This window comes from Octopus bimaculoides, chromosome 4, assembly GCF_046866305.1.
Source record: "Octopus bimaculoides isolate indiv1 chromosome 4, ASM4686630v1, whole genome shotgun sequence".
Lineage (NCBI taxonomy): Eukaryota > Metazoa > Mollusca > Cephalopoda > Octopoda > Octopodidae > Octopus > Octopus bimaculoides.
Genome location: NC_142931.1, coordinates 98202492 through 98228387, shown reverse-complemented (window position 1 = coordinate 98228387; position 25896 = coordinate 98202492). Strand labels below are relative to the sequence as shown.

Sequence of the window (25896 nt, the reverse complement as noted above, 5' to 3'; positions counted from 1 at the left end):
TATGTTCAAACACACAAACACGTACAGTCAACCGGCTTCAGTTTCCGTTTACCTACTTCATCGACAAGATATTGGTATACTCGCGGCCGACGTCTAGACAGTGGAAACGAATCCCCTAACCAGGTGGTCCCGAAGTAACACAGCCTGCGCCTAATACACACACACACAACTTTTATAAAGCAAAGGTTGACAGTGACTTCGAAGTTTTGGTTTGCTCGCCTTCATCAGATAGTCTAATGAAAGGCGAGCAAACCGAAACTTCGAAACCACTGCCAACGTATTTTTGTAAAAATCAATTAGATAGACTCCAGTATTTGACCGGTACTGTATTTCATCGGCCACCCGAAGGGTGAAAGGTGAAGTTAATCTCGGCAGGGCTTTAATTTAGAAAATAAAGAGTCGAAACTACGTGTTAGAAATAATTTGTTCTGCCCTTCAGCAATTAATTTTGCGTTTTAGTTCTAAATATAACAGCACAATCCACACACAATATATTGTATAGAACCTCTTAGTAATATAACACAACACACACTACATACAACAGATGAAGCACTAAAATGACACCAGAATCAACAAGACAAATTGTCAAAACAAAATCAAAATGATGTAGTATACAAGCACATTCCTATAACCCCAAAAGACACACTCTTCAAGAACACGGAACATTTCTAACGTAGCCATAATACAAGACAAGAATCGATTATATCAATACTATTATTTCTCTGGATGAAAGATGAATTCGATTTCGGCAGAATTTAACGCAGAACGTAAAGAGATGTAGCGAAAAACCATAAAGTATCATCTCTTCTGACTTTATACCATACAGCATAACTATAGTGTCATCTGCCAGTACGGTATGTAGAGACTTATCAACGAACAAAGTTTCAATCTGAGTAGGTCTCATTAGCTATTATAGTCAAATTCAAACGTCAGATTTTATAAAATCAAAACAGAACATGCAATATTTGTTGTTTAGCCCTAGATCAACTAGGTCGAATGCATTTGACCTATGATCAAAAGCATTCCAGTTAAGATTCGCCAGTCGATCCGACATCTTCAACATGGCAAAAAAGTAGCCTTCTTCTTCAGAACCAGAAAATATTTAATCCTCCAACACAGAGAAACCCAATATAAAACTCTGCTAAAACCTAGGAGTTAGTACTGCTCTAGGCTGATATTACTGCCACACATACAGATATTTATGATTCACATCCAAAGAAATACCACGTGACTGTTTGACAAAGACGCTCGCCAACATTCCAATCTCTGATGTACTGTTACCTCAACCTGCCCTTTCTTACGCTACTATAGTGGTCCCTGCCCCCGTTCTTCAGAGTTGACTAATCTCGTTCCACCACCACCTAGGCAAAGCCAATTTTTCTATTCTCGTTATGCATATGATGTCAACTTCTCCAGATTCCACATTAACTTCGCTCAGTCTTTATTCCTCCAGAACGCTATCGCTTCGGAACGTTAACAGCTTCACTCCCAGTTCGACATATTAAACGGAATGCTGACAAATGCTGGCATCAACTTCATCAATCTCATGAATCAAATATTAACCACAAAGTTGACATTAACCAAATCAATCTCACCAAGCTGACACTAACCACATGAATCTCACCAGGCTGACACTAACCACATGAATCTCACCAGGCTGACACTAACCACATGAATCTCACCAGGTTGACACTTTAATTACAGTTAAATCAGTGTTAACATATTTCATGTAGCCAACATTAAATAACAAATTTCCCTCAATGAATCGGAGTTTGATATCACGACACACTGATCGATACTTCGGTAGGTAGTTTCCTCTATCTAATCTGAGAATTATTTTCACATCAAAATGAATACAAATACTAATTATTCAACAGGATTAACGAGTGTATTTGCTGAAATTGTGGTGTTAGGAAATCACAAGTAATTGTAGTTTTATATATAAATAAGTCAAGCAAGTTTTTACAAATACACACAGAGATAACAATATAAGCGACTGCTGATTTCAGAAAAAAAAAGAAAAGAAAAAAGAAAAGAGAAAAGCAAAAAAGAAAAGAAAAGAAAAAAAAAGAAAAGAGAAAAGAAAAAAAAAGAGAAAAGAAAAAAAAACGAAGAGAAAAGAAAAAAAGAAAAAAATTAAGCACACAGACCAAGTCAAATACAAAGCACAAACATGAACGCAAACTTTCCTCTCATGCTGCTGTGCGAAGATCATACGATTTCGACACGGTTAATAACAGTATCGCTAGCTTCAGTGTGCTAGAACATTTTCAGAAAAAAAAAAAAAATGGCGTATGGAAATGGCAAAGTAAAGACAGGACGACCAGAAAGAAATGGGATAGCAAGATGGACATTGTGTTTACAGTATTACAAGACAAAATGAAAATGAGTATACGAAAATATACAAATAATGTACAACAAATGTTAGCCTGTCGACTTAAGAAATGGGATAAGAAAAATAATTAGTCTCTTTCGGCTGAGACAAACAAAAGGTGGGACAAAATAACAATCGGTATTAAACAGGCATAACTTTTACGTGTGTATATTTATACGCATTGTTACAAATATTTATACAATATTATAAATATATATACATCTAAGGCGCTTCAGTTAAGTTTCAATACGGTAAACAACTGACGTTATGAACCGACGTGGGAGATATGTACGCGGCCAATCGACCTGCCAGGAATAGCAGTCAAATGACCCTCAAATTGTCTTAGTCAGCCACGGCTGGAAAGCCTTTGATCATAGGTCTACTCAGAGCTAATCTGAAACTATACAACCAGTGGATTGTGTAATGTTCCATGAAGAAGATACTTCTGGGCATTGTTATTAAACTATACACACACACACATGCATATATATGCGGACTTTCTTCATTGATGTGATAAATATGTGAAAGATTGACTCTCCGAGGAGGTCAAATAAGATTGAAATGTGTTGTCACAGCGTCTAAGGATTCCGACTACCGCTCCCCTCATCACCATATTATCTGATTCCAATTATAATTAATGGGGATCGGTACGTCAACTAATTTCGAAAGATATTTGTATTTTCCGTCATCTTGCGTTGTCTTCCATTGCCTTTGGTTGATTTGATAATTAATGTTCAACAAAATTTTCCTCACCTCTATACAACTAATGTTATTTACGGCCGCTGTAAGTGTATTAGCTGTGAGTGTGTGTGTGTGTGTGTGTGTGTACACACGAAAGTAGTCTCAATAAATTTAACATGCTGGATACACCAAGATAACGATGTATGACCAGTACTCAACCGAGGGAATCATCATCGTTAAGTAATTAATTACATCATTCCACTTAATCATATTTATTTAATCTATACATCAAATCCAAACAACCTAAATACCTAACTATATCTCTATACACTAAAGATATGTTTGTATATACGTGTGTGAGTAATACATATTAAAGAGGTATACAGGTAGATAACACTTGTGTGACTGCGTGTGTTTGAAACATAGCTTCTAAAATGATTAAACAATCTCCACGAGTTTTCATGTAAGAGTTTACATAACCATGCATGTGTTCGTGTGATGTATATGTGCGTGCATTACTTCTTATGTTAGACGGGAGGAGGCTTTTCAATTTGTGTATGTTACTCTCCACCTGATTACTACACTTAACTTGCGTACCCTTCGTACTAATAGTAGTGTGTAGTAGTAGTAGTAGTAGTAGTAGTAGTAGTAGTAGTAGGGAAAGTATTAAGTGTCAATCCTCAATTACATCAATTAACCCCAACGCTCCACAGCATTACAAACGAGTGTTCCACTTATGAACCATTATGCAGTCAAGTGAAACTACTTAATGTTGTAGTAGTAGGTGCAGCAGCTCTTAACTTGACCCACTACTACTGTTACTAACATTTATAGCCAATACAAACAACTTAATGAATCAACGAGCGAGGCTTATGTGGTTAACCTACATGGGTAACATAAACTCACTCAAAATCGTACCATTCTGTCTTTTTCATTTTTAAGGGACACAAAGGACGGAATGACTACGGTTGGAACGCCTTCAAGAAAAAAAAAAAAAAGGCCGTTTTATAGTTACTGCTTGGATCTTAGCTGACCCAAATTTTAACATACTGTGTGTGTATTGCGTGCGTGCGTGTTGGACGGTAGGCTCAATTCGTCACCCGGTTTAACGTCACCACCTTGGTTGCTTTTAGCAGCGTTTAATCTGTTGCAATCATTCAGGTCAGGTAATCGGTTTCAGGATATCTTCTTTCTTCCCTCCCCACCTCTCTCTCTCTCTCTCTCTCCCGCACTCCGTTTCAGGGACCACGTAAAGGGTTATGTGCCACTGCCTAACTAAAAGGTAAAAAAAAATCTCCTATGTGTATCTATCTACATATGTGAAAATACTCTCCCCACATGCGCACACACAACTCTTAGTTTTACCACTATTTCCAAAATAATTGTAAAAAAAAAGTTAATCTGTTCTTCTCCACTCTCCAGTCATTATCGCACCACCCAGTGTCCATGCAACAGCAAGTTAGGCTTCACTGATGAAAGAAACACGCCCGCAGGTATGACAATAATTTTGAGGTTGTTTATCTCCCTTACCTTTCACTCTATTCCGCATGTTAGCGCTGACTTCCCTATCCCTCTTTCACAATAATTCTTATTCAAATTAAAGCCTCCCCGCACCCAGTCATTCTTTGTAACACTCCCATCTCCTCAGTAATTCTTACTCTGCGTAATACTTCACCTTTTCTGATTATGCTCACCCTTGTCATTATTCCATGCAATACTTCCCCGTTAAACACACTGTAATATACTATAAAGAAAAGTGGGTACTAAATTTATTTCATTGTAGTAACTGTGGTTGTAGTGTGTTGGTAGCAGTTGTGGTGGTGTTGATGTTGGTAAGTAATGATTTGGTGATTATGGTAATAGTACAAGTAGTAATAGTAATGATGGTTGGTGATGGGGTAGTGGTAGTTGGTTATTTGTATTTTTAACGTTCCAACTTGTTTCTTTTACTAAACAAAACGTGGCGCCAGTCGCCATATTGGTTTCGAGGTTTCAGTAAATCTGACTGTTTAAATTGACAGTTATGTGGGAGGGAGGAGGAACTATGTGTGCGTGCGTGTGTGGAGGGAATGTAGTGCAGGGAATATGTAGGGGTAAAAGAAGAGTAAAGAGGAAAATAAAAGTGAACGATGGGACCAGAATGCGAAAAATAGTGGAGAGAGTGTGAAAGAAAGTGGAAGAGAGAGTATGGAAAGGAGAAACAAAGAGCAAGAGAGCGTAATAATAAAGAAAATATAAAGACTGAATAAAAAAAAAAAAAGCCCGCATGATTGAGTAGGAAAGATGGTGAGAGAGATAGAGAGAGGCGGGGAGTAGTATGTGATAATGCAGAAAAATGAAACAGAGAGAGGAAGAGAGAGAGATGGCAAGGAAATAGGTAGAGGAATATAGAAATGTTTTAGTGTAAAAGTTTCCGTTTGTCGAACGACATATTGATCGACAAAATACATGTATGTTTGACATGTCGTACAGTAAATCAAGAAAACAGACGACACTGTAAAAGCTTTCTTCTAACTGGCAGGCATAATTACAAGTTGTATTGCGTATAAAAGGTGAGAGAGGGGGAGAGAAAGAGATTGAAGAAAGACAGCCAGAACATATAGGAGATAGCGGAATAAAAAGAAGGAAACTTGGGGGAGGGGCATAGGTCAAAGCAATTATAAAATTTGTTATCGTGGGTGGGTGTAGGTTTGGAATTCCAAAATGAAAGCTAAGAACTGGCAAGAAGTAAAGCTCAACAGTTTAAAATTCCGTTGAATATCCCTAACGAGAATGGAAGAACCAGAATTATTTACAGTAATTTCCGAGGAAAATATATTGATTTTAATGATATTATTTTTATACTTTTACCGTTTTTGACTTTCTATTATGAATGGAAACTGAAAATGGGTTCATTTTTCAAACAAATCCTTTAGTAAGACAACAAAGTATTAGGCACATTTTCTTAAAGTTTCAACTAGTAGTACTTCGTCGGTTGTAGAAGAGAGTATATTTCCAATGATGAAACCACCTAACGTAATTTTTCGCACTTGCCGATTAAAGCAAACATAAATCGTCATCTTATATCCAACTTGGAAAGTAATGTTCAACCAGAAATATTCCTGTGATATTTACTGAAAGATTAAGCTTATAAGTTATCTCAATACTGTTCCAATATATAGTGTCCAAACTTGCAAGCGACCCATTATCAACTTTGTGCTGAAAATGTATCTATTAAACCACGCTCTCATCTTCCTATAAAGAAGGGCACTGACACAGTTCTACAGTAAGTATTTCTGTGTGAGATCTACTGGAAAGGATTACTTCCTGTCTCATAAAATTTAAAAGTCTTATGAAAATGTTCTTTATAGCCAGCTTACTATCGTCATCTAAAGCATGTAGAATGTAGTAACGTCAACCCTGATTCGGTCTTTAGAACATCTCTCTTTTCACGAGGCTCTCTGTAAGTTTGAAAAGATAGCCATTGACATTGGTTCTGTCGCGGACATTGAAAGCGTTGTAAGGTTACATTTAGCTGCAGCCAATAGCTGTGTCATAAGAAAGTCAATTGGCAATTACATAGTTTCAGTTTTAATCCTAATGTTCAGCATCTTGGACAAATGTCTTCTACTATAACATCGAGTCAATTCAAGCCGTGTGTGAAGAACTACAAACAAAATGAGAGGGGGACCTGACGAAGAGATTGTAACTTTTCTTGTTCTGGTGTACGTCTCCCTCCCAACTAGCACTTGACGAAATACACCGCTGTGTTGCAAACATTTGAACTAAGTTTGAAGATAACCCACGAGTTCTTTACTTCCTCAACCTGTTTCGGAGGCTTTGACAAATGGCATGATTGCTGCCCTTCATCCTTTTAATAAGCCATTTAAAATATTTTGGGTGCTTGGTCCGCGACAGAACCAATGTCAATGGCTATCTTTTCAAACTTAGAGAGCCTCGTGAAAAGAGAGATGTTCTAAAGACCGAATCAGGGTTGACGTTACTACATTCTACATGCTTTAGATGACGATAGTAAGCTGGCTATAAAGAACATTTTCATAAGACTTTTAAATTTTATGAGACAGAAAGTAATCCTTTCGACTATAGGCACGAGGCCTGAAATTTTGGGGAAGAAGTCAAGTCGACCTCAGTATTTAACAATACTTTGTTTTATCGACTCGAAAAAAATTGAGCTCAGAACGTCAAGAGCCGAAAGAAAAGCCTTTAAGCATTTTATCCGACGCGATACCGATTCTTCTAGCCATAACAACAATAATCTTTTCTACTGTAGGCACACGGGGGAGAGGGATAGTCGATTACATAGATCCCAGTGCTCAACTGATACTTATTTCATCGACTCTCAAAGGATGAAAGGCAAAGTCGACCTCGAGGAAATTTGAACTCAGAACGTAAAGACGGACGAAATGCCGCTAAGCATTTTGCCCGGCGCACTAATGATTCTGCCAGCTCACCGCCTTAAGGTAAAGTTTCCTTCTTGAGTCATGCCATCTCATAAGAGCCGGTTTCCATGGCGTATCTATTCCCCACCTGGACGGGACGCCGGTCCGTTGCAGGATTACTCATTTTTGCCAGCTGAGTAGACTGAAGCGACGGGAAATGAAGTGCTTTGCTCAAGAAGACAACGCGTCATCCGGTCCAGGAATCGAAACCACAATCTTACGATCATGAGTCCAAACAACAACAGTAATAATAATAATAATGATAATAATAATAATAGTAATAATAATAATAATAATAATGATCTTACCGCATTTAAAAGTGCCAATTTATCAAGACTTACCTGTAAGGAAAAGAAAAAAACTATTAGTATTTTAAAACAGATATTGACAAAAACCGATACATATTTTTCTTGTAAGAGTACTAGTTTAAATTATTATGAACTAGCAGAAAGACCGCCCTCCGCGCGGTTTTCTGGTAGCCATTTGAAAATATTTTCATATTTGATTCCAAATTCTAATAATTTTTACGATATTTTACGTATAATTATTTCTAATAGTGCTCACTTGCTTAGTAAATATTGCTTTCATTATTTTATCATAGTCATAATCTGTCTTTTTTAAACAAACATCACGGTAGTCCAACAACAGAGGGAGAAGCAGTTTGTCAAGTTTTACCTTCCTCTCAAAGTAACAGAGATTTCAATTCAGCAGCCCACCTGTAGGCTTTGCAGTGTGTGTGTGTGTGTGTATGAGCGAGAGAGAAAACATTGCAAACAATGAATGAAATAAATATGAAATGAAAATAGCGCATTACTACAGACGTATACGCCCCTGACTTTGTTGCCTTATAACATCCAGAAAAATGGATACTTTTTAACGAAATTTTCTACAAATACCGCTTAGCTGTTGTGGCTTCAGAGTATATAGGGATTTATGGGAAAGAATTTTCCGAGGAGGGTGGAGAAAGAGGAGTCTCGGAAAATTCACACGATCTGACTTTTTTCCCTCATAAACTTTCAGGAAAATGGGTATATTTTAATGAAAGTTTAGACACATCCCTTTCAAACGGCATAAATTACGATTATAAAGACATTTGTGGGGAAAGTTTTTCGGGGATTTTCCCCATTTTGAAAACCACAGCCTTCGAAATGATGGGGTTGGGGGGATAAGAATCCTTGTATGAAAAAGTTTTGAAATTTTTTTTTACACTCCCCCTCCCTCTCCGGACCTATTTTGGCCAATGTTTTTTGCAATGGGAAGAACATTTTCGGTAAAAAAAAATTAAAATTTAAGAGGGAAAAGTGAGTAATTTAAGGGCGATTTGGCTGTTGTTTCTAACACATCCAAAGACAATCCTCCCCGTTTCTTCATCACTCTCGCATGTATTGATGATTTTCAAAATTCCCCCCACCATAAATACCATTTATGTATTCTTTCGTTAGAAACAGCATAGTTGTCAAACTCGATCATATGGAGGAGGCCTACTATATATCTCTTAACTGCGGCCATGCTGGGGCACCGCCTTGAAAACTTTTAGTAGAACTAATGGATCCAGTCCTTTTTTCTTTCTTTAAAGCCTGATATTTATTGTATCGGACCCTTCTGTCGAGCTACAAAGCTACGGGGAAGTAAACACACCAATATCGTTTGTCAAGCAGTGGTGGACACACACATACACACACGACAGGCTTGTTTCAAGTTCTCGTCCACCAAATTCACTTACAAGACTTTAGTCGGCCCGAGGCTATAGTAGAAGACGCTGAAGAAAGTATGTGGTTGGGAAGCAAACACGTTAACACACAGCCACGACTGCGCGCATATAACCCGAATAATTAGGGTAAGTGGAGTATTGCATAGAATAACAACTATCGAGGAGATAAGAGCATTATATATATTGGGAGTCCCAATCTATATCTACCTACCTACCTATCTATCTATATATATATGTGTATATATATATGTATATATATATATATATATTCAGTCATTGGACTGCGGCCAGAGTTTAGTCGAACACAACTCTGGGACTTATTCTATCACTCATTTTTTTTACCGAACTGATAAGTTACAGGGACGTAAACACACTAACACCGGGTGTCGAGCGGTGGTGGTGGTGTTCAAACACAAGCATACATGACAGACTTCTTTCAGTTTCCATCTACTAATTCCATTTGCCCAAGGTGTCGGCTCAGTGGAACTGAACCCGAAACCATGTGATTGAGAAACAAATTTCTTATCACAGCCATATTTACAAAATTATATTTAATTGAATAATTTTAATATTGTAAAAACTAAAGTGTGTGTGTTTGTGTGTGTATGTGGTTAAAAGAAGGGTTGGGTAAATCCCCTCCACTCCAAATTTCTGGTTTTGTAGCAATGTTAGAAACAAATATTCATCATTGTTCTTTCCATCCTCATCACAAAGGGGTGGGGGTGATGAATTCATCACTATATTCAATGTAGTCTCTAACATTCCGAGTTCAAATCTTTATTTAAACAGTTTCCATCCTGGTATTTATTTAATCGACCCCGAGGCAAAGTGGAACTCGATTAACTTTGAACTCGAAATGACAAGCCATGAGAAAATAAAGGTAATTCTACGTGATCGCTCGATTTGTTACAAATAGTAACCGAATCCCTCTCACACATATTCTACTGGATTAACGACAGGATATTATAGTCCTAGAAGAATTATGTCTCAAAAACATGACGAGATCGTTACTACAAGAACATTTTTCATCATAAGTTTTCTCAGGGTCCACAGCAACAAAATGTTTATGGTTGCCGTTTCTGCAATTCCAAGAGTCAGTATGGAAGAGGAACATAGTAACAGAAAATATTAAACAGTCTGCAATGAACAGGCAGTGTTGAAATATTTCGTTTAAAACAACAATTTGATACATATGCAACTGCAGTACACAACTGCACATGTCTGCAATACAATATACAAGTGCAGATGTGTGCAATACAATATGCAACTACATATATCTACATCAGAAAATTAACTGTAATCATCGACAGCGTGTAGTTAATTATAATGAGAAATAAATAGCAAAAGGAAATTGGATCGAATTAATCTCTGGTTCTGCTGATTGGTCGAATGTCAAGCTTATCTGCTGAACTTACTGAACTGAAGGTCAACCAAGCAGATATGTGTGTGTGTGTGTGTGTGTGATTTGGTTCACATCACCCCAGTCCGTTTTATCGTTCTCTAGTTATCAAATGGTTAAGTTATCTTTTGGTGTAAAGACACTCAAAACGTTGCTCTACACAACCATACCTAGACTCACATTATCGTCTCTGTACAGTTATAGGTCGTATGTGAAAAAAGGAAAGAATGAAACGAAGCAGAAAATATTCATGCAACGTGCGCATAGAGATGCACACACAAGCGTATACATGGTTTACGGGAACAAATAGGAGAAATAAAACTCAACATATGTGCTTGTGTAGGAGTTTATATCTCCAGTCGGCTGTAAAATTACAGAAGTAGCTCATAGGCCGAGTTTTGTTCGTTGCACTTAGCCGATGAAAACACACCTGCATATAAGTACATTGCATGTGTGCATGTGTACAGACGCATTATATTAGTACGTAATACAAAACATACATACATTAAGTGTGTGTGTGTGTGTGTGTGTGTGTGTGTATACAGAGAGGAGACATCGATACATAAGCAGATAAGATGGATAAAAAAGGGAGATGAATATAAATACAAGAGGAAACTTGGTAGGGGTGGCTGTGTGGTAAGTAGCTTGGGCAAGTGTCTTCTACTATAGCCTCGAGCCGACCAAAGCCTTGTGAGTGGATTTGGTAGACGGAAACTGAAAGCAGCCCGTCGTATATATGTATGTATATATATATGTATGTGTGTATGTGTTTGAGTCTGTGTTTGTCCCCCCACCATCGCTTGACAACCGATGCTGGCGTGTTTACGTCCCCGTAACTTAGCGGTTCGGAAAAAGAGACCGATAGAATAAGTACTAGGCTTACAAAGAATAAGTCCTGGGGCCGATTTGCTCGACTAAAGGCGGTGCTCCAGCATGGCCACAGTCAAAAGACTGAAACAAGTAAAAGAGTAGGAGAGGAATTAATGATGATAAAAGGAAAGACGAACAAAGAGAAAGGATAAAGAACAAGAGAACAGAATAGAATTGTTATACTGTAGAAGGGTAAATAGAAAGCAGGAAGAGCAAAGTGATACAAGAAAAGTGTTTGTGTATGTGTATTAGGGAAGGGTGGAGAAACAGGTGAAAGAAAAGGATAACGAGAGAGCGAGAGAAAAATGGGTGAAAGAAAAATATTTTCTTCCTCTTGGTACCCCCTCCACTTCTTTAAGTTGTCTTTAAATATGGAAGTTTATGTTAGGAACACGTTACTGAATGTTTTACTGTTTTGTATTGAATAACTAAATTAGAAAGAAACCGCCCTTACAACAGTTACGGGTAAATTACTAACTTGCTCCACCACTACTGCCACACACATACAGAGGAAAAGAGAATGTGATCTAATGATGTTCATGAGTTCCGCAACAGAATTAGTTCCGTGAACGCACTCAAATACAAACCTCATTCAAAATACTACATTATTTAATCAAACTGTAGTACTTTCCACACCCCTCCCCAGTTTACTGCTCCATAGAAAACACCTCTTTTCCTTCTGTCTGGTAGGAAGAAAGGCGGCACCCGAGACCCTTTTCTCAGGGCCTCGGAAACAGGTATGAGGAAGGGCCGATGTCCTGTCTCGAATGCTTGCATCAGGGTGGGCTCTGCTAAAAGGCACCGTGGAACCAGGAGGAGGAGTTAAACATGGGGAGGGATTCAGCTGATCACGAAACAGGAATTGCAGACTTCCATTTATTTTTATATCTAACATATTCCATTGCCAAAGCTTTGATAGACATGAGATATGTTTGTATGAATGCGAACGTGCGTGTATGAGAGAAGGAGAGGAGAGGAGAGGAGAGAGAGAGAGAGAGAGAGAGCGAGCGAGAGAGAGAAAGAGAGAGAGAGGTTCAACCCACTACATAATTGTGCAATGTTGAAACTCAATTATCTCCAATGAAGCACAATAAATGTAGAAAAAATGGAGTATCGCTGCAGCAACTGCACCTCCGCATAAGGAGGGGCGAGGAAGAAGAGGAGAAGTATGTTTAAATGGTTTATTTCACCCAAGAAATATTAGTGGTTTTATTCTTCACGACAGAGATGTCTGTACGTCAGTCTACCTTGATGGGATTTTGAACTTATAACCGTGAAATAACGATCCAAGGAAAATAGCCATATTGTAATGAAAAACTAGTTAGATGGAAAGGAATAAGTGGTGATGTTGTGATCTTCATATTGTAACATTTAAGTTGTGATGTCACTGATGCTATGATATTAAAATTGTGACGTTTACATTCTAACGTTTGTTGCAACATTCGTATGACGTTTATGTAGGAATGTTTAAATTATGAAGTGTTAGATGTTGAAATTGTTGACGTTCATATTCTAGCGTTAAGTATGGCACCCCCTGCAAAATATTGTTATATAGAAATAAGAGTGATTTGGTTGTTACGACATTGAAGCTCTTATGTGTTTTATTGGTTTAGTTCTATGTCAGCTCGGAGCAAACCGAACTGAACTAATTGTCTTTTTATAACCTTTTTTTCTCCGTTTCTCACTTTATTAAACCAGGGATGGTCACAGCTGGAACGCCTTTGATCATAGCAGGTTTATTCGACTGGGACCGCCCTAGGTTAAACCATAGGAGGGTGGAGGAGGGGGAAGTGTGAGGCAGGGAAATGATTTATACATGGTGTGAAAAATAGACTGAGGAGAGTGTAGGACAAGTCAAACTTTACTACCACCACTACCAGGACCATAAATACTGCCTCTTCCACATCAACAGCACCCCAGTTTCGAAAGTAAAAACTAGGTCAACACACGAAATATTTAGGTAAAAAACTAGGACTACCTTTACAAGTTAAACGAGATAGATCACCACTTGCATACGTACATTTTCTCTCTCTCTCTCTCTCACACACACATAATAAATGGATCCCCGTCAGTTTCGATGGTGTTGTTCTTTCAACTGTAAGTAGTTGAGTATCCCAGACATATAACGTTCAGATAATTAGAAAGATCAGTGTGACACAAGATGGGCTTTTGAATTACAGGTACAAATTCACCCGACACCCCTGTACAATTTCTGTCTCCCAGTTTCACTGACTTGGCTTAGGGCAATCCGTGACTACGGACATTAAACACACGTCCAGGTTACCATATACACTGACACATATAAACATACACACATACGCTGTACACAATATATATACATACATACACATGTACAAATGTGAGGGTTGAAAGTATATACAAATGGAATGGGGTGACCACACACTCTTACACACACGTTTATGTGTATAAGAGTACACACCCACACAAATGTACGCACAAGGATATCTTTTGAGATATAGATTGTGCATCTATTCAATCTCAGTCACAGATTTTTAAATCAATTTTTAAAAACTAAACAGTTTGAAATTTTGGATACTGGTTGAATGTGTCAGGTAGAACACTGTTTACTCTTAACGTTTTTGATTTTAGAAGCTATTTTGTTGTAAAGTTGTATTTGGGTAGGGTGAGAAAAACAAGGTTCTTTTATAGGGAATACATACGTGTGTGTGTGCGGGTGTATTTTTTTTCCATCTTATCCAATGTGTCCTCTAGTTTATAATAATGTTAGCGTGTGACATTGAAAGAGATTTGGCTGTTATTTCCAGCAGGTCAAGCAACTATACAGATTCTCACGTTTTCTCACGCACACACACATACATACATGCACACATACATACATGTACATACACCCAAATATACGTTTTAATCGCAATCTGTGATTGCCCTGATTTTTTTAAATTGACAAATCGGAGAGAGAGAGAGAGAGAGAGTGGTGGGGTGTTGATGATCTGAACGACGGCTTATATATAAACTTACCAACCCCCTTATCACTGCATATTAATTTATTAAACCCTCTCCTTTTCCTTGCTTCCATTCGGAGTTTTATCAGCTTTACATATGAATGTGTGTGTGTGTGTGTGTGTGTATGTATTGGTGTGTGTGTGTGTGTGTGTGTGTACGTATACATGTGTCTGTATTTAGGTACATATATGTATGCAGCGTCCAAAACAGATGACCCGGAAGTTGTTGCTCTTCTATTACTTTCGCAAACAGCAGTAATTTTCTCCAGCTGAACACACGTCATTGATTGGTTGAAATTACCCAAATACAACGTAAACACGAAATAACTTCTAAAATACAAGAGTAAACCGTCTAGAGTAAACCGTGTTCTACATGACACATTCAACCAGTATCCGAAGTTTCAAACTGTTTAGTTAAAAAAAAATTAATTAAAAAATCTGTGATTGAGATTGAATAGATCCTAGATTGTTATTATTGTGTAATATTAAGAGTTAGTAAATGTTGCTGGTGGTGATAGTGGCTGGAAGAATAGCGATTCCCTACTTTTGTCCTGCCTGAAAGAGAAGTAGAAGAGGAAGAACGTCTATAATTGCTATTTCCCAGGATACACCGCTGTGTTGCCTGTTAATTATCTCATTGACGTCCTGCTTCATTGTTATTTGCAAAGAAAATTTTTTAAAACAGCAAGCAAAAACAAAACAAATGTCAACTCCGTTTAAGTACAGCGTGCTGGGAAATAAACTTTATTTTTTAACTCTTTTAACAGTAATAGTAGTGGCAGTAGCAGTAGTAGTGGTGGTAGTAGAGCGTGGACAAATATAACGAAGAAGATCGATGGGTGGGGGGACGGTAGAGATTTCTTTAAATAAAAGTAAGAAATAGAGAAAAAGAAAGTTTTAAAAAGACATAATTAGTTCAGTTCTGTTTGCTTCGAGCTGCCATAAGGCTAAACCAATAAAACATAAGAACTTCAACGTTAGAGCAACCAAATCACTCTTAAACCACACCCTGCCCCTCTTTAAAAGAAGGATACATCAGATAATGTATGCTTAGATATACTGTGACTGAATAAAAAATTCCGAATCGTCACATCTGGGATGTCTTTCATCACAAATCTACTGGATTAAAGCTGACCAAGAAAGATATATTATAACAATCTGCATATAAAGGTGTCTGTGTGCCACCGGCTCCACTAAGTGCAAAATGAGTGATTAATATGATTATGTAATGTTCTGTTTTTGAATATCAAGCATAACCCCTTCCTGGTAGAAGCGTTCAGATGCCTGTTTTATTAAGTTTCTTGTGCTTGTTAAATTGGCTTTGAAGCCTTTCTGAGCTTTTTTAATTCCACATTTGAAAATCTTCCTCTAAATTCTTCAACAAAATCAGCTCTGAAAACTAGGCCATCAACAAACAGATTGCCACGGACGACAGATTATGTGCATGCGCGCATACGTATGTTTATGTCTGTATATGTGTAATGAATGCTAACAGCGTGAACATAAGGAAAAGCAAGTACTTAACACACACGAGTTGTGTTATTCATTGGAAGATGAAATCTCACAAAATGTTATTCCGAGTTTCTTCTTTTCCTATATATTGTGTATGCACGAGTGTATGTGTGTGTACACATATATATACTGAGGCATAAAGAGAATTACGTGTACACTTTGATCATGCTGAGTGAAACTTCCAATGAGCGATTAACTAACTTCATACTGTATTATTACATACACAAACAAGTACGCGCGCATACATGATATTTGTATGTGTGTGTGTGCGTAGGCACGCAATCTCCCACTTCCCTCTCTTCATTTTGACAGACTTACTGACACTTTAAAATGAAGTGGTGACCGACATGCAGGGAACAAGAGTAAGAAAGAGATGAAAGGATATAGGAACGCAGAGCGGAAGTGTTGTCCCTAGGGGACTATCTAAATACAGCTGTGTGTGACAACAGTGAAAACTATGCCTCCCATTAACTCTCATAAGACTGCTTAAGTCACATATTAACACGATGAAACTGACAAAGTCATCCAACCTGCTAAAAATAGTTGATAAATTTCTCTCTAGTACCGCGTTACCATCTTAAAAAATAAAGGTAAACCGACGAGATGGTAACATTAGAAAGCTTCTGATCAATAAGGCATACTTGATGAGTGTTGGCCCAGGGCTGTAAACAACACTTATTACAAAATTTATTAAGGGTTGCCGTACTGAATACAAATACTCTGCCCAATGTGCACCAAACTTTCTCTCTCTCTCTCTCTCTCTTTGGCCCTAATAAGGGCTGCAACCCCTCTCACTGGTTTTACTAAGAATTACATGTGATGGTCGATGTTAAATTCCTTTATCATATTAATCCAAATCAGTCCTTGTCTCTGGACTCTTTATGTTGCTGAGCGAATCTGCTCCTCTGGCTTAAAGGAGAAACATTGATTACATGACCGTACAGGAGGCAAGTTCGAGAGACAGTTACAGGTTCAATCCTACTGAGTGGCACAATGATCAAGTATTGAGTAAAATCTGGCAGGCGGCAAATACGGGGAAGCCCACTGCACGCGCGCGTGTAATCTAGCAATCTACGTTGATTCCTGAACCTTGTTACATCTTCGAGTTGCCTCTTTGATGGTATACTTGTAAATGTACGTTTTGAAGTAAACCATGTCGATCTACCTTGAGCTGCAGTACGAAACAGAAGCGACATGAAAACAATGCTTGGAAAATAACTAACTGGTGTGGTTGGTTACTAAGACGTTGCTATTTTTTACGTCACATTGCTTTTGTATCAGCAGTCAATGTCAACATGGTCGTATCTGTGTGTCTATGTATATAAGTGCATATGTATGTGAATGTGTGTATAAACGCGCGCGCGCGAATAATACATTATATAGTATAAAAAGATTTCTGATATAGTGAAAATTATCTCCGCTGCTAGATACGGCAAAACAATTTGCCAGGTAACAATTCGGACCAAATTCAAATGAAAAGAGGGGATGATCCCAGAAACCAAGAATTTCTCTAAAATTGACATGCCTTAAAGCAAAAGATATTCTGGAGACAATAGGACAGCTGCGTGCGCGCGCACACATTAGACCATGATATGAGAAAAACAAAATAGCAGTTTAGAAAACAGTCTCTCCTACCGTATCTCTCGTTTGTGGTAGTTGTTGAGAGATTCTTGCATAGCAGGTGTGTATGTATTGTGTGTGCGTGTGTGTGTGTGTCATGACGGACTTTGTTGACTATTTTGTCTCGTTCTTTTTCTCCCTTTCACTCACACGCACCTGTTTCTTTCAAAACAGGAAATTGAAATAAAAGATTCAGTCACCGAACTGAAAATAAATAAAGTGAAATGAAAAAAAGAAAAAAATGATTCAGTTGTATAAAAAATAACATTTAAATCCCCGTTTAGTGTTTCTTGTAAGTGAGATTTGGGAACGGTGATCAACAAGAACAACAGTAACGACGCCAGCAGCAACGATGACGGCAACTTGGAATTAGCATATTTTATCTTTAGATAGATAATAGAGAACGACACACCACCATCACTGCTACGGTACAACTGACACCACTACCACCAACCTTAAATGTTTCACCTATATACACTACAAACACTCCTGCAGTCAGTACAACCACCACTGTCGTTACCTATATTACCTGCCTTCAGGACCCACCCACCACATGCCGTCATTTCCACTTCTCATCAACAGCACAAAACGCTCGCTAAGAAGCTATTTGTCAAGTTGCCAAACCTGTGTAGAATACAAAGAATAACAATTTTAGAATTTGTAATATCCCTGAATGGAATACCACAAGATTCGCCCTCTCACCCACTCTTTTCAATGTATACCATCTACCCACACTTCTGTAAAACATAGACAACTCCATATGCAGATTGACATAACATTTACATTCTTTTACCATTCTCAAAAGCCCAATTGTACAACTCAGCCATCCATAAATCACCTAGAAAGCAGGCTACATAGCAATTGGCTTAAAATAGCACCTACCAAGTTTAGTCTCCTTTATTACCAACACCACCGGGGAACATCAAACATAACCGACTCTGAGAGAGAGAGAGAGAGAGAGAGAGAGAGAGAGAGAAAGAGAGAGACTAGGACTTAAATACCAATCCACAACTTCCACAATAGGACACGGTAAACAAGGCAAAGCAATGCACTCAGAGATCACACTTGACCAAAATAAAAAAAATAAAAAAAACTGACAACAATGGTGTACGAGTCATCCACTACAACTAGCATGTGCTAGGACTCCCAATCTCGATACAGCAAACCACATCCACACAACCAGGTATACAACGAAAAAAAAAAAGCACAGAATATAAAAAGTCACCTGGATATGTAAAGAGGTCAGTTTGATGCCGTAGCGAACTTCAAACAGTTGCTGCCGCTACATGATAAATACTACCTCCAAACATATATTCTACTACCCCAAGACATCCTCATCTCTCCGATTCACAGAGAGAGAGAGAGAAAGAGAGAGAGAGAAAGAGAGAGAGAGAAAGAGAGAGAGAGAGAGAGAGAGAGAGAGAGAGAGAGATGGTTGCAACATCGATCGCCTCAATGGACTCAAGCAATGTACTGAGATAAACACCTGCAAAAATATCGCGTTTTACCCTAGTCCACTGCCACAATCTATGATTTACAGAACAAGACTGGACAAAAGAGAGAGAGTGCAGTCCGTTCAGACTGTTATGTTGCACTCAAATACGATTAATCACTGCAAGTCAGTGGGTGTACTATGGCCCTTAATTAGACAAAGAAATGGTATATCTGGTAAGATGGATCTGTGAGTCGTGCTTCGTCGTTTGCATGATTTTCTCAGTACCACAGAATTGCTGAATCAGGTCTGACGTAAGGCTGCACAAGACATAAATAATAATGGAGATAAATAAAAACGAGGGATGGATGAAACTTTATAGAGTTGCTCGACTTGCTAGTAATAGCAGTTTACACCCTAACATCTTAAAAAGATAAAAGTAAAAAAGGAAAGGGCACACTGGATAATAGATAGTTCAAGACATAAGATGGAATTGTCATAGTTGGAATGCTTTTGGTCATGTTTGCTCGATTCGAGCAAATCTAGAGTCAAGTATCAACAAACACAATTCTAGTGTATTGGTTGAATCGACACAACACTTGATTAAATACTTCACAGTTATATACATACATACACACATACATATATAAACATAACGATTTTAATTATGCTGCTCCAGGGTGGACAAAGTTAAATACCTAATTTATCAAATATAACTCTTGACTACAATCATTACTACAGACGGTAAATCCTCACGACCACCGCCAACAACAACAACAACAACGCTAACAAACCTTTACGTGGTCAAACAGTAATATGACGAAACTAGTAATGTTATATGTCGGCAAATAGAAAAACAAATTATTAAAATAGTGGAATTGTTTTCTGCTGCCAGGAAGAGATATATAACGTTTCGGATATTTTTCCTTTGTCAGAAACAGAAACAAATATGCTTTACCAATAAACTGCAAAATCGCGAATGACAAAAAGTAGATAAATGACATATAGATGAATAAATGTAAAGTGAAGGTGTGGGAAAGACCATTGTGAAGCGGTGTGAGTGGTGAGTAAGCAGCACGGCATGGAAGTAAAGTAAGGAGAAACGGTTATCAAAGTATTATGCGGGTGAAAGAAAAGAAGGCTGAGCACGGAGGTGAGGAGGTTATGGATCTCGATGCATTTTCCCGACATGCAAGGATAGCAGTCAAATCTTCACGTGATAACCTACACGTGATAAGCCCGTAAAGCAATTTAAAGCCCTTTGAATAATGTAGTCATAGACTGTTTGAAAAGGTGGGATGGTCACTACTGAAACGCCTCGTTCAAGTACAGTAATCAGACAGTCATTACCACAGATATACACACACACACACAATGACATCTATATATACTTATAGAGTCAAATCTACATACATTCCTAACAGACACATCTAATACAAACTTCAGCAACATCTATATACATATTTTCATACACACTATCACATCTATACACCTCCATACATACTGTGACACATCTATACACACACCTATTAAACAAAGGACAAGTGTAAAAGACTTAAGCAGTTAAAATGTTATTTTTATAGCAACAAGCAATTTGGACAGATGGCGCGACTGTACACATACACTATTGTATACAGTTGTCTACTTCGAACAACAGTTGTGTGTAAAGTCTCTTCGCTAGTGTATAGAATACAGCAATAGTAGTCTATATTGTTAATGCTGTACAGTTTGTCCGCTGGTGTATACAATATAGCAACAGTATTGCGTATTGGTGTATGCATAGCTGTGTGTATGGGTGTGCAATGTTCTTCGGTTGTCTACTGGCGTATATAATAGTAACAATCTTGTGCCTCTCAAGCCTAGTGCTATGTACCTACTATATATGCGAGTGCATGAGTACACACACACATTAGTATTCACGGTAGATACATAACACCAAGCATGAAAAATGCACAAGAGATGCACATCACATATATAGTACGGAGTACGAAGTTATGCCGTGATTATCTATGTCGTTCACATCTGTAAGCTGTGTGTGTATGTATCAACATTATTTTGCATTCATCTGGTTTACAAGTAACACATGTGCAGTGTACTCATGCACCAAATGAAAAATAAATTCGACTACTTTTAAACGATTGAACATTCGTAGATGCATTGCTTAAAATCGAAGTTAAGTTATTGGCGTAAAATCGACACCGATTCGACAGCTGCATTAGATGCACTGATTTATACCGATGCATTTGGCGCAGAATGCAACAGATGCAAAATGTTCTACTGAGACAGCAATCTAACTGGTGCACAAATGTGACAGTAGTAACAGTTTTACCGATATGATAAATGCAGAAAACAAAAAGATGCAATTGGTAAAGGGAGCCTACAGATTCAAGTGCTTGTGTTAATGTTACAATAGAAAACGCTCATTAAGTGGAACAAGTTATTGTGGTGAGGGAGAGAATAAGAAATATGATATCTCAGACAGTGCTCTTCTTTTAGGAAATTAAAACAAATTGTTGGACATTGACTGAAGGTGAAGTGAGTAAAGAAAATAGAGATGTATCTAATATCTGGTTTCAAAATATTGGTACAAGAGAAGCAATTTCGGGAGAGAGTCTATTATATCGGCATCTGGTAGTTATTTATCGATCCCGGCGGTATTAAAGCGTAAAGACGGACGAAATGCAGCTAAGCATTTTGCCCGGTGGGTTAACGATTCTACCAGCTCGCTACCTTAAAGTGTACTTGAAATTTACAGTAAGTTTGCAAAGTGGGAATCTGAAGTTTTAGACAGAGCCCTTCTTACTTAAAGTCCTTTCTCTGATGAAGGAATATATGTATGTCGTGTTTCACAAAAAGTGAATAAAAGATTCATGGATGTTGCGAATAGCTTCCCAGCATGTTCCTGGCTGATAGTACATGCCAATGAAAAGACCTCCAAAGGCCAAGATGTATCTGGCGCTCTCTCTCTCTCTCTCTCTCTCCTTGATATTTATCTTGTTTTGAACACACCAAGTCCATAAGAGATGTTGTCTCGGGACAAATACTGCAGTAACTGGCCTATCAATAGTGTATATACACATCAAATATGATTCATAAGTGGCTATTTTTTTATTATTAAATACTACCCCAGTTGCGTATACTGCAGTTTTAAAGAACCATCTAGATACCTCGGGTATATTCCAGTTTGGTGCATAACTGCATGCAAGGGTAACTACATGTGCGTATATACTGTATATGTGAAATTTCGTATGCATGTGTGCTTGTGTACGTATGCCTGTGTGTGCGCATGAGCATCTGCATCTTGATAGCAGTGTGATGATTTGGAGACAGTAGTGAGTCTCCTTCCCGCCCTCCTCTGCTCAACATCTAGGTCAGCTTTCTTATGAAGCGAGGCTAATATGACCTTTGAAGGTCAAGAACTAAATAAAACAAAATGTAACATAACAGACATATACCCATGTGTGCGTAAGTGTGTGCATGTAAGAAAGATAGATAGATAGAGCGAGAGAAAGAGTATATATGAGAACATTTCTCATGTGTTGTGAGAACATTTTTCTTGTGTATATTGTGAGAAAGTATGTATATATAAAAAAGCCAGAGTAAAAGGGGGAAAGAAAGAGATGAGGGGGAATAGAGTGACAGAACAAGCAAGAGACTGGTCAAGAGAGAGAGAAAGAGAGAGGATAGAAAATATTCCAAGTATTTGAGGAATACTTTATAGTTGCTACTGAGTGTGTAAAAAGAGAAAAAAAAAACGAGAAAAGTATAGATGGCTGGAATGCAGAGATTATTGAGGTCAAGTGATAATTACTACCACACTGCAGGCAGTGGTGCGCGCGCGCACCAGCAATTCTGCTTGTGTTGTCTCAAATGGGATATCACCAGTGACGTTATAACACCGATACAGAGACATGTTAACATGGGTACCTTCAACATTGCTACTCAACCTGCTACGAATAATGACCAAATCTTTCCCAGATTATATTCTAACATCTTGGAAGAAAAGGAAAGAAATATTGGATAATGAAGTCGTAAATGCATGGTCTGGAAATACGATAAGGTGGTCACGATTGGAACAGCTTTGGCTGAATGTCTGTCCAATCAAGATTCACCTGATGCTAAACAACAATAACAGTGTGTTATACAGTGAGACGAAAAGACTGAACACTATCTCGGTGTCTCGTATCCTTACGTCAGCCAGTAGGTTTATGGCCAAGCTGGGGCGCCCAACAGTAAATATCTTGGGAAAGGAAGGATACATATGATTAGGTCGTTCTAGAGACACTCAGGTCAGCGCGTTCAGGTCTGACTGGGAGCTAAAAACAATAGCCACAACAACAAAGCAACATAAAAGGTGATCAGCATAAACCTATGTCAAAAAATGTGGATACGGTTGACTAACGAGCACGACTGACTAACCAGCACGGTTGACTAACATCTCCCGAATGTAGAGTGGAGGAAGGGGAATCGATGTAAGGACAAAGACCAAGCCGTAAGATTGTTTGGATTCATCCTGTATTACATTAGCAAGGTGATGCTCTGGTAGTGGGAGGGTATGGTCTCAAGAAAACGCAACAGATATTGGATCTAATACCCAGCAGACAGCTTCCAATACCTTAGCCACATAATCATTTCACATACCCATGATTATTAGATGAAATAACCTTTATGTGGTTACTCGACCTGCTAGAGATAGCAGGCAAATATCTTGGGAAAGGAAGGATACATATGATTAGGTCGTTCTAGAGACACTCAGGCCAGCGCGTTCAGGTCTGACTGGGAGCTAAAAACAATAGCCACAACAACAAAGCAACATACAGTTCAAACCCACTACTTGATGTCGATCAGGAGTGGCAATGGCAGGAAGATATTTCATTATTACAATCATCATGTGTTTCTTTGACAGTAAATGCAGAATGTAATCTGCAGTTTAATGGGCTTGCACTTCTGCATTTCATACAGAAACAGCACACAACTACCACATACATACATAAACAGCAATATATACGCACACACCAAGTACACATACACACATAACACCATCATCACACAACTATCTCCTCCACTACTACAAGGTGAAGGAAGTTATGCCTGACAGCTAACCACAGTTGACAGTAATGTTATTTGGTTGTATACAACATTCTCGGCAAATGAAAATGGGGGCGAAAATCACACCACCTAACATTGCTATCATCACCACCGTCAATGTTTCCCATCACAGGCACCATCACAACGCTCACTGCTGTCATCACATGCATGCAAAAACCAATGAAATCCTTCTTCAACACCACCACTGTCACCTTGTGACACTTGTGAAAGCCTTCAACACAATCAGCACACAGTTTTATTGCAATATTCAACACCACTATCAATTATCATCATCAAGATAATATCAACATACCAAGGCAACTCTTGAGTCATCCCAAGTCCATCAATTTCCACCTTAACATAACTTAATAACAACCATAGCAACAACAATCACATGACACACATAAACACGTTTTCTCTAGATTTAATTTTGTTTTTGCGGATGGACGCAAAATTTGCTCGTGTGAAAGACTGTGCACACACGGGAGAAACCATCACTTACATTTCTTCAACTAAAAAACAAAAATTCGATTTCACCTTGAATTTCTTTTCTGAGCTAAAAGATGCGCGCAGTCAAGCCAAGTGCACAACTGCACACAACACTAAACACACAATATTTCACGACAAGGTTTGGCAGAGGAGAGCAGCAGAAATACTTTGCAACAGGACGGACTTTACTAAAGGCATTCACGATGCCAAGTAGTGGTATTAAACCAGGCAAGCAGACCATGGTAGGATTTGAACTCAGAACGCGAAGAGCCGGAGAAAATGCTGCAAATTAACCGATCTTACATAGTAACCCCAATCCACCGTGTTGGACTGACACTTTTCTTATCGACCTCAAAGGGATGCAAGGCTAAGTTGCCCTCCGACAGATTTGAACTCAGAGCGCTGAGTGTAGAAAACAAATACCGTGAGCAGTCTATCGGACGCTCTAGAAACTCTGTCGTTTCATCTCTTGGCACGAGGTGTCAGAGATAATTAATTTAGCCTCAGTTGTATTTTGTGTACATCGACTGTCCTGATGTCATATGAGCTGCATACCTTTCGTATCTTTTCGGAGAGGCCTTTCACATAGGGTAGACAGACTGTGGACAGTTTATTGGTTTCATCCTCCCTTTTCTTCATAATTGGAGAAGAGACTATGCTTTTGGGGTAGTTGTTGCTTAATAGATTGTTACTGAGCTTGATCATTTCTTCGTGGTGGATTACAACCGTTGGAAAAAACATCAATTAAATAACGAAATCAAAGAGAGGTTATCTTCATTACTTAGGAAAATTACCAGAGATGATGATAGAAAGAGAATCCAACAAGATCTAGAAAAGTCATACATGAAAGAATTTGAAATGGTGAAGACACGCCAGATTAAGAAGTTTATGAAACTCAAAGGTCAGAGAATGAAGACTTAAGTCCGTCACCCACCTGTAAAAGCAGGAATTAATGTAAGTAGCCGACATCTAGAAAGCTCTGAAGAAGCATTGCTAAACAAAGGTCTCAACTTTGCGACAACCATCAAGCGCATTCCATAATAGCCCCTATTGAAGAGTTAACCGTAAAGATATCAAAAGCTCAGGGAGATGAACTAAGGTGGAAAGTGAGACAGGTACTAGAAAGGGCGAAACCTCACAAACCAAACATCACCAAGGAAGAAACGTTCGCTATCAAAAGACTACAGAGTGACAATTCCCTCATAATACTTCCAGCAGACAAGGGAAATGCTACAGTGGTGATAAACAAGTCTCCCACCATCCATACAGTGTAAAGAGACGGATTGCTCAGTGCCTAAAA

General features: G+C 38.4%; 1 protein-coding gene and 1 long non-coding RNA gene across 5 annotated transcripts in view; one reads left to right on the top strand and one right to left on the bottom strand.

The window, feature by feature from the left end:
- Positions 1-25896, bottom strand: part of LOC106882728 (uncharacterized) — a 180360-nt gene that overhangs the window by 110461 nt on the left and 44003 nt on the right. For 2 of the 4 annotated variants that reach the window (XM_052967298.2, XM_052967297.2), the window contains exon 2: positions 7803-7835. The exons of 1 other annotated variant lie outside the window; for it this stretch is intronic. In XM_052967298.2, coding sequence (XP_052823258.1) covers positions 7803-7835 — 33 coding nt within the window. Of the gene's footprint in view, positions 1-7802; positions 7836-17602; positions 17702-25896 lie in introns of those variants that run through there. One more of the 4 variants, XM_052967299.2, reaches the window with a different exon arrangement.
- On the top strand, positions 2882-10129 carry LOC149136160 (uncharacterized). Its single transcript, XR_016241617.1, has 3 exons — positions 2882-3021; positions 4478-4548; positions 9995-10129. It is a non-coding gene; the product is annotated as an uncharacterized LOC149136160 (long non-coding RNA).